General features: G+C 38.7%; 2 protein-coding genes across 3 annotated transcripts; both read left to right on the top strand.

Annotated features, from left to right (window-relative positions):
- Positions 1-1,391, top strand: LOC124416063 (mitochondrial coenzyme A diphosphatase NUDT8). The gene is made up of 2 exons (XM_046896904.1): positions 1-239; positions 595-1,391. The coding sequence occupies exons 1-2, from the start codon at positions 174-176 to the stop codon at positions 1,306-1,308; spliced, it is 780 nt and encodes a 259-aa protein (XP_046752860.1). The 5' UTR covers positions 1-173; the 3' UTR covers positions 1,309-1,391.
- A 419-nt stretch (positions 1,392-1,810) lies between these two features.
- Positions 1,811-5,683, top strand: LOC124415338 (sorting nexin-2). Of its 2 annotated transcripts, XM_046896422.1 has the most exons (8): positions 1,811-1,955; positions 2,630-2,884; positions 2,997-3,243; positions 3,350-3,514; positions 3,773-3,894; positions 4,001-4,009; positions 4,341-4,640; positions 4,753-5,683. In XM_046896422.1, exons 1-8 carry the CDS (start codon positions 1,851-1,853, stop codon positions 5,098-5,100), a joined length of 1,551 nt encoding a protein of 516 aa, XP_046752378.1. In that variant the 5' UTR covers positions 1,811-1,850; the 3' UTR covers positions 5,101-5,683. The 2 variants fall into 2 exon arrangements, with proteins under 2 accessions (XP_046752378.1, XP_046752379.1); XM_046896423.1 differs by lacking the exon at positions 4,001-4,009.
- The last annotated feature ends 3,997 nt before the right edge of the window (positions 5,684-9,680 follow it).

The raw sequence follows: 9,680 nt of genomic DNA, 5'->3' as shown, positions 1-9,680 counted from the left end.
GTCCTCCGAGGGCATCGGAGCGACCTCAGCGCTGTCATTCGGTTATCGCAGTAACTTTTGTCAGTGTTGTTTCCATTGTATTGGTTTCAAAGTTTTAAGCAAAATTAATGTTACATATACGATAATAATTCTGTACGGGTATCGATTGGACGGCTGGGGAACGGTCGTAAGAAATGAATATAGTTAAAGAAAGTTTGGTTTGTAGGTCAGCGTCGAGGAGATTATTTCTACGATCCGTGGTAAGTTGACGCACCGAAGATTCATGTTTACGTAATTCGCCGCCAGAGGGCAGCATGTTCGACTGTATTTTTTTTCAACGATCTATCGAATCATGGCGGCAAAAACAAAATGCATTCGAACAAGGGATTGGGCTTTTAGTTTTTTGTATGATTGGGAAATGAAAGAAAATATTTTAATCAAATTAGACAGACAATTTAACGAGTATCATATTTGTTCCGGGGAGAAAATAATTTTGCTATGTTTGTTAGGAACTCTGGCAGGTTCTCTTTCGTATTAAAGAAACGGTGTTTGAATTTTAACCTGTTGTTTTATCGGTACTTTGAAATAAAGAAATATTTTTTTTTTGCAACAAAGCCCGTAGAACCACAAAGAAGAATTAGCGGGATAAACGTAAATGATTTGAAAGCCGATATTATATTGAGCGCAAATAACAGGAAGGTTTGCGTAAAGAATTTAAAACTCTATCGACCAGCGAGCAGATCGTCGAGCCAAGAAGAGGTTAGTAAAGCTGCTGTTCTGGTACCGCTATGCATGCACAAAGGTGAACTCGGATTGCTATATACTCTAAGGTCAAAGAAGCTAAACACTAACAGAGGACAAGTATCATTCCCCGGAGGAATGCACGATAAGGACGACAAAACTTTGGAGGAAACAGCCATCAGAGAAACGTGGGAGGAGCTTCGCATACCGAGAGAAAAAATTGATGTGTGGGGTAGTGGAAACCCAATGGGAAGACAACATGTTAGTGTGCTTCCGGTTCTTGCCTATATCGGCGACATTGAGCCAAACGAATTACAGCTCAACACTGACGAAGTTGAAGAGGCCTTTGTTTTGAGCTTGAGCAATCTGTGCGATCCGACGAAGTCACGTTTTACCCAATTTCGTGACAGTTTTACATTGCCGACGTATCTAGCTGGCAAACACCGTGTCTGGGGATTGACTGCTGCTATCACCCATGTCGTGATGAAAGCACTAGTTCCAAATGTTTATAAACATAAGTTAGCCTACGCTCAACCTGTTCACGATACAAATCCAGCTTCGAATAAAACAAATTTATCGGTTCCATAAACCGATACCATTTCTGTACATATAATTTATTATGTAATATTGTAATTTTCAAATAATATTAAAGACAGATGTAATTATATTAATTTTGCTAATGCTTTACTCAGGTGGCTACTCTATTTCATTTCCTTAACCGCAACACTATACTTTCTACCAGATTAAAATAGTTTACTAAATATTTAACTACTGCTAATAATGCGTTTCAAATTTCCCGCAATTTCTTAGCGCATGCGCAGTACGTTTAAGATCAATTTATCATGCGTTACTTTGCTAGTTACATTCAGAACTTGCAGTTTGAATTTGTTTTACCGATATAAATTTACATCTTTGCAAATCATAACAGAGCGATAACGTCAGCGCTAGAAATGGATCTGTCGTATCGTTATGGGGAACAAGATGTGGAATTCCTTGATAAGACCCAAATTCCGAAAGCCTAGGGACATTCTAGTTTCTATTATTGGTACGAAACTTGGTGGAGACCGTGGAGACGTCACTACCACGACGTTTTCGGGGGGCCGGTCCCTCGAATTGACAGTATAGCAAAGATGGCCGACGAGAAGGAACCTCCTCCTCTGTTCGACAGCGTAGAAATTAATAAAAATGACGATTTGGAGGACGACGACGACGATCTATTCGCATCCGCTGTTCAGGTACACTGTTGATAACATTATGAAAAATTTTCAAGTCATTCAATCGGTTCTTTGAGGCTATTCTATCCAAACTGCTCGTCGTTCTATATTTTCGAGAGCAGTTCAAGTCGTTATTGCTTGTTATTATCAGCGTTGTTTTCCGTTTACGTGTTGTAATCGGTATTGAACTGTCCGACATCCTGTAACCTATGAACAGTGAATCACGTAGTATTCGAAATGATGCTAATTGAATACTTTCGTAAATGTCGACTTTCTGTATTGCTATTCTTTCTGCAATCACAACCAAAACCACCTTTGAAAACGTCTCCACAGTTTCAATCGTACGGTTTAATTTGTTTTCGTAATATGTAGCTCTTGTTTACCGAGGTTGACGATAACAAGGAACGATAGAGAGTATCAATTGTTATTCACCAGTAATACTGAGACTGGAATATTTGATAGGCTTTGTTTCATCGTTTTCTTTTTTCCGGGATCTCTGCTAATTCATTACCAACAAAGCAGTATGCGGTTTCTATTCTTTCATTCTGGTTTACAGTTCAGTTCATTATATCTTCCCATAAGTAAGGTAAAAAATTTGTATTAACTCTGTTATACGAACATCTACTTATACTTTGATTACTTCCCAAACATGTCTTGTTTCTATTTGAACATTGATAAATATTTGGCATTCTTAGGACCATAATCAGCTGGATGATGATTCACCTTATAACGGCATCGGCACCATGCAGGCAGAGCTGCCGAAATTGACATTAAGAGATGCGACGGATCAGAATTCAGGTTCATCTATTTCGAGTCCTCCTCCAGGACCGTTGAGTCCCACCACTGAAACTGCTGGTAGCGATATTGGAGAGATGGACGAAGTGCCTATTAACGATAGCAGTGACATTCTACCACCAAAAAGTGTCTTCCAATCGCAAGCCCTTGAAGAGGTGATTGAGATGTAGCCCTAGTATCTTGCGCTGAGTTTCTTTCTCTCCTTTTTGTCTGCATCATCTCAGTTTTTAAACATGTATTCATATACTTTTTATACTTAAATTACAGGTGCCCACGGAGACTTCTGATGTATTTTTAAAAATTACAGTAACTTCGCCACAGAAAGTTGGTGAAGGTATGGGCGCCTATGTTGCATACCGAGTTGAAACTAAAACTAACATGCCAATATTTCGAAAGCGTAGTTTCAGTGTGGTCCGACGCTTTAGTGACTTTCTTGGTCTTCACGACAAACTGACGGAGAAGTATCTGAGAAATGGTAGAATTATCCCACCAGCACCGGAGAAAAGCGTTATTGGTACGAATAAGTATCTGTCCTCTCCAGCTGACCAGTATTTCGAATTCATTCTGTGATCTCTTGGTTCGTTCGATCATGGCTTTGAGTATCTTTATCACTTTTTCAGGCATGACAAAAATTAAAATGTCCGGTGACAAAACCCAAGAACATAATTCAAGTTCGACTGAATTCATTGAGAGGCGCAGAGCAGCTTTGGAGAGATATGTAAATAGAACAGCTGCACATGATGTTCTTCGTGTTGATCCGGATTTCAGAGAGTTCTTGGAAGCTGGTGAGAATCAATATATGTATAGCTAGTGACGACAGCGTAATACATGGATGAAGAAATGAGTCAAATCTCATAGTGCGCAACAATTTTGAAAGTCCTTATTATTTAGTAATACGTGTATTTTTAAAATAGTACTTTGAAGTGTTGAATTATCAATTTTTTCTCTGAAATTCATGTAATATTTTCTTCTCTATTCATCACAGATGAGTGTAATATTTTTGACAGATATTTTTTCTTCGAATTTCATGTCTGATTTTACAGATATGGAATTACCCAAGGCCACAAGTACATCGGCACTTAGTGGTGCTGGAGTTATGAGACTTTTCAATAAAGTTGGAGAAACTGTCAATAAAATCACTTACAAAATGGATGAAAATGATTCGGTGAGTTTTAACTGTTCTTTTTTAACACCAACTTATCCATACATTATCATCATCCATTGTCGCAAGAAAAAAAGCTGTGAAACAATTTTCTGTTGCTTACATTTAGGAGGGTAAGGTATGTTCATTACACATCGTCACTGTTGTCAAAATGCCTTTATTCTTAAACTGCCATCATCATGTCATCATCTTTCGTTTGAACTCACGATCATCAACTCACCTTGATTTAATAATGCATCATGGAATTGTATACATCAATAACACAATAATCTCATTATGTGTATTTATCCCAGTCACTGTACAGTAAGCAGATACCATGGAGAGTATCGTTAATGTCTTGTAAATATTTTTTAACAATCTGGTGTCTCATCCCCACTTTCTTTTTACGTTGCTCAGAGGCGATTTCAAGTTTTTTTTCCTCAAATGAATATATGAACTCTAAATTTCAGTGGTTTGAAGAAAAAACAACTCAAATAGATTCTCTGGATATACAACTCCGCTCATTACATGCAGCTGTTGAAAGTTTGACCAACGAAAGAAGAGAATTGGCTAATTGTACAGGCGCTACAGCAAGGTCCATTGCTGTACTTGGTCATGGGGAGCCAGGCGCTTCCCTTGGCAGAGCTTTGGCGCAATTAGCTGAAACATTGGAAAAAGTCGAGGTAGTCAGGAGGGCTCAGAGCAACAGCGATTTATATCAATTTGGAGAAATGCTGAGGGATTATGTCGCGTTGATTGGCGCAATTAAAGTGAGTACGCAAAGAGTTATTCTATCATCCTATCTTGGTAATTTAAAAAAAGTATTGTTTTAAAAATTTGCGTATTCTTGATGAGAGGTGATGGAAACTATTTTATTTACAGGGCGTTTTTCACGAGCGTGTGAAAGTGTTTCAAAATTGGCAACACGCTCAGCTTATGCTGAATAAGAAACGAGAACAAAAAGCAAAGCTAGAACAATCCGGGCGTAGCGAAAAGTCGAATCAAGCTGCAACTGAAGTAATTGAATGGGAATCAAAGGTTGACAGAGGTCAAGAGGAGTTCGATAATATTTCACGAATGATAAAGAAGGAAGTTGAGAGATTTGAATTAGTTAGAGTGGAGGATTTCAAAAAGCAATTGACTGAGTATCTCGAAGCAATGCTGCAACATCAAAATCAGCTAATTAAACATTGGGAAAGTTTCCTTCCTGAGGCTCGTGCAGTCGCATGAACATTCCACGAGTATATAAAACTACGAAGTATATCTATGTATATATACATGTACAACTACATTTATGTGTACATAGATAAAATTTACATATAATGTGTAATGATAACAAAATTATCTTTTTTAAGCATTAGATAATAATTCATATCTGAAACTGTACTAGCAAGGATACAAGTTGAGTCTCTTCAACGTTTTGCCTGATTTTCCACGACGAAAGTTGAGATGCAAAATTTCGAGCACAGGTACCATCTGTTTTATTTAAAAAATTTAAAAAAATCATGTTACTATTTAGTTTTTAAGGCTCTTCAAGATTTAGTATACATGCATAATCTTATATTCGAAAAACAGTCAACAGAAAACAACTTTTCCAATTAATTGGAAAAAAAAAATCAGTCGCACAGTCGTTAAAATGATCGCTCGAAGCGAATCGCTCGCTGTTAAACAATATTTATAGAAATATATACATTATATATATATATATACATACATACATCAAAATCGTACTCCTTTTTTTCAGGCACGTATTCTATACACATATTATTTGTTAGAGAATGTTATTCGACAATAAAATTGAAGTTATACAAAATACTGATTATAAATATATAGGAATTCCTTTACATATTTATAAAGGTATACAACACATAACAACGAAAGTAAGTTGTGGTTTAATATTATAGAATATCATATTGATCCATTTGTTCAATTTAGAAATTTCTCACGATAAAACGAGGATAGAAGAAAGGCAGATTCTGAATCCCCTTGATACCATGTGTAAATTTCTGTGAAAGTGCATGTTCTTCCTCAAATCATCATCTACTGATACAGAAGGTACATATCGACGACGGTACTGTTTTGGAATCTGTTCTGTATCGGATTTGGCAACTGTATTCTCCCCTTGGCCAGTAACCTGCTACTTTCCTATCAAATGGTATGCTAGATTTCTGTTTTACTTTTCCTAATTGTAAGTAACTGTACTCGGTGTGTTATCGATATCCATTGACAACAGTTAGTAAATACACCATATCATGTTATTTTCACTGCGTAGCCTACATTTCATGGGTGTGAAATTTGTGATAATTTTCTGTCCTCCGCAGCATGCGAACGACATACCATATATATAGTGTATATATCATTAATCGTATCTGCAGGGAGAATATGGATTTTAGTCATTACTTTCTTGAGAGGATATCAAAACTAGAGAAGAAACATATTGGAATTCAAAAAAAAGGTAATCCCCTACATTATTCAATTATTACAATATGCTGTTGCCAGTTAAATCATTTCAGTTCTTAGCGTAAAATTGCGTTCAATAGAGCTGTCAGGCGTCTAACTGACCCTACGAATAAAGACAAGATACTTAGTGTATTATATCTCCGGGTATAGGTGGCGTATTGAAAAATCATCACGGGAAGCGGTCGGATACTGTAAATATGGTTTCTAATATTTAATTCAACGAATCGAGCACACGCTTTATGATTGCAGGCGATATTTCACGCGCAGTATGTATTATACTCTGCACGGACATAATTAATGACTTGGCGATAATGATCATTATTTGGAAGACGTGTATTAATTAGATTTCAGTTATTAGACTTTCCGCTATTGAATAGTACAATATGTTTTATAGATTTATTGAAGTTCTATAGAAAAGGTCTCTGTTCGAATAACAGGTGAAACGAGTCGACCTCTTTCCTTCAAGTTTGAAACACTTGATAAAAAGCGTTCCTGCAAGAGTTCAAATTCCAAGCAGAGAAAGAACTGCTTTTCAACTGGAAGAACCAAAAACCAAAACGTGAAGTACATATTTCTTTCTATATATCCTTTCAAACGCTCTGATGTAAGGGTAATATTAATAATACAACACAAATTGTGCAGGTATTGCGCATGTGTAGCACAATATGTGGGGATGATTAATCACCTGGGTGCCATCTGCAAACCGCCAACGTAAATTGTTGGATGTGGATGAGATATGGATATGGCAGTGCTGGGCTTCAGTCCCTAATTAACAGAATTCCGATACTCGCAAATCTCGGGTCTGAATGAGGCCCAGGGATAATTTAGTTATGCTCTCCTCTAATCGCACCGGTGGTTAAACGTGTCAAGTATAGTAAATTTCCATTTCGCGTTGTATGCAGATTCTTTCGACTCAACGAGGGTAGTAAAATTACGTACCGTAAAATTGTATCGATAGAAGCATGATTACTAATTCGACGGACTTAAACTAGCATATTTATTATATTGAACCGATAATTACCGGCGCGATGCAGGGATGAAGTTGGCTTTCGGGGCAAGGGGGGGACTAAACTTGAATGAAGTGCGTAATGCGGTTAATTAAAGAGATTGCGCCGAACTCATTATACTTGGCCATCTCATAAGGTGAAATGTTATCTGCTTTCACCCTACTGATCTCAGGCTAAGTGTAGGCGTATATAGTTTGTTCAGTCGTAAAATGATGCAGCCACTGATGAAATCTCGAGATTTCTCGGCTATCATATTTGGAACTTGTTGTTAGGGGTGGTGAGCCGACGCGGGCCAAGAAGCTCTCCGATCTGCGAGCTGCAAATTGGTGCTTATTAATCGCGCGATATTACGCTAGATTGTAGCCAAACTACCGCGCCGGGCGGAAGAATCTATTCTAAACGACGCCGATTTTGCTCTGGCAATGAGTTTAATCGCCTGCGAATATAGTGCAGTCGGCAATATGGATATGGATAATATACGATCTTTGATAGTGGCAAAAGTTTGGCGAGCCGAATAAGAGAGCGAAAAATATGTGCGACGTTTGCAGTATGAGATATTGCTGTATATATATATTATGCAATACGTATAATGTTGATCCATTTTGGTGTTCATATGACACTTTAATGCCCAATAGACGGCAAAATGTCCTGCTGGATTCGAAGAATAGTCCCACGATTAAGCTTCATTCCACCGTTAATATCGTGGAAGCACAACTCTGGAATTCAACAGGGTGTAGAGCGATAATACCGACCGGGGCTGAGGGTTTGAGTCTGCGGCGAACCTTTCGTGGTCAGCTCGTTGCGAGCAGATACGATCTTGATTCATCTCTGGAGAGGCTGAGAGCCCTAAAGAGCGGCGATGACCTCGTAGATTTGAAAGCCGAGCTGCTCGCGTGGAATATATTTTCGATCTATCAAAACCTGAGTTGCGCCCGTCGTAGATCGTTCAGAAACAAATCCGTTGAACGTCCTTATAATAATGGTTTACGAAAGGTTTGTTCATATTTTTTGCAATTCGTATCCAACGCTTTTCTCCAGCCCCTTAATTCCTCGGCCAATTTGTCCTTACATGTACCTCGGAAAATCGAAAAAGCTTATTACAGGACTCACGGCACACTGATCCTGTCACAACACTCCCTAATTGTCACTCGAGCTTTCCTATCGCGCTCTCCGAGGTGAAAGTTTCGAGCCTTGCTCGTTAGTAACAGAACTTCTCTACGCAATCTCATCAGTTTAAGCAGCGATGAACTTTTGAGAGTTATCTGTACATCGGGGGCTAAGAGGTATAGAGAAGGGCGTGGTTAAAGGGAAAAATTCTAGAGAAGCGAGGACCCGAAGAAGGGCGTAACTTCGCTTTCTAATTATCGTTATCTTAGCCCTTCTCGCTACAGGGTGCGACAACCTTCAATTTCTCTGAATTGCCGAGGAAAAGCTGTAACGGAAATTTAATACTGTATCTCGATCGCGTTTAAGACGTTTTTCTTCTCTCAAATATTGCGCCTGCTGCAGCTGCTCGAATAGAAAACGGAGTTTTGTGGAGCTCTCAAGGCCTCATGGCCTGTGCAACGAGCTCAAGCTTCGCTTTGTGCAATCGGTGCGAGTTTCAGCGATTCCATGTAAAAGGTCACGACGTACCTCCGTTTAAAAGCTCTGCCGCGCATTCGGCTTTGAATACGTACGCTTTGTAATTAGCAGAGAATCCGTGATTCTCAAGTCTAATTATTCTAGTTCTATACTTACATCCAGCTCTAGAGTCTTGACGGCGAAGTCGCGAAGAGGGTGTCGCGTTACGTCACGTCCGCATGTAACATCTCCAAGTCAGTTGTTCCTTCGTCTGATGTAATTAACTGCCCTTCTACAGTCAGCGTAATTAGACGATGAACGCGTGCGTAGTTGTACAGATTTCCCGCCACCCCTCCGAACCTTACAATTAAATTAAACACAACTTTGACGAATTACCGTCGTATCACGTATTAAATTTAGCCACTCACACCGTGATCGAGTTTTCAAAGCGTTCTGATCATTCTACACGGGATCCAACTTTCTTTCTACAATGGGTAACGTAATTTTCCGTTTATAATCTTTACCTTGTAGTAGAACGGTTTCATCGTTAGCAAAATTCTTCGTTCTTGGTATGAGCGATTCTCTTGTCGACGAATATAATATCTTTTATGGTGCAGTTCACGGAAAAAAGGTTCCGCTTAATAATTGTCCACCTCTTTCTCTCTAACTTTGAAACTTTTCCTCGGGATACCGCTCACCTCTTCAACTTTTAACCTTTTCATATCCCAGCCGTGATGTATACGCACACTTGCGTACAAAAATGGCGGAAACATTTTTCGC

The sequence above is a fragment of the Diprion similis genome, chromosome 2 (genome assembly GCF_021155765.1).
Source record: "Diprion similis isolate iyDipSimi1 chromosome 2, iyDipSimi1.1, whole genome shotgun sequence".
NCBI lineage: Eukaryota > Metazoa > Arthropoda > Insecta > Hymenoptera > Diprionidae > Diprion > Diprion similis.
Note: the sequence above shows the minus strand (reverse complement) of the source record. Positions and strands in the feature narration are given on the sequence as shown.

Excerpts from the sequence above, each read along its gene's own strand:
- LOC124416063 (XM_046896904.1), top strand. The coding sequence starts at position 174 with ATGAATATAGTTAAAGAAAGTTTGGTTTGTAGGTCAGCGTCGAGGAGA. Across the intron at positions 240-594 it reads GATTATTTCTACGATCCGTG|CCCGTAGAACCACAAAGAAG; the intron begins GTAAGTTGACGC and ends TTTGCAACAAAG.
- LOC124415338 (XM_046896422.1), top strand. The coding sequence starts at position 1,851 with ATGGCCGACGAGAAGGAACCTCCTCCTCTGTTCGACAGCGTAGAAATT. Across the intron at positions 1,956-2,629 it reads TATTCGCATCCGCTGTTCAG|GACCATAATCAGCTGGATGA; the intron begins GTACACTGTTGA and ends TGGCATTCTTAG. Across the intron at positions 2,885-2,996 it reads AATCGCAAGCCCTTGAAGAG|GTGCCCACGGAGACTTCTGA; the intron begins GTGATTGAGATG and ends CTTAAATTACAG.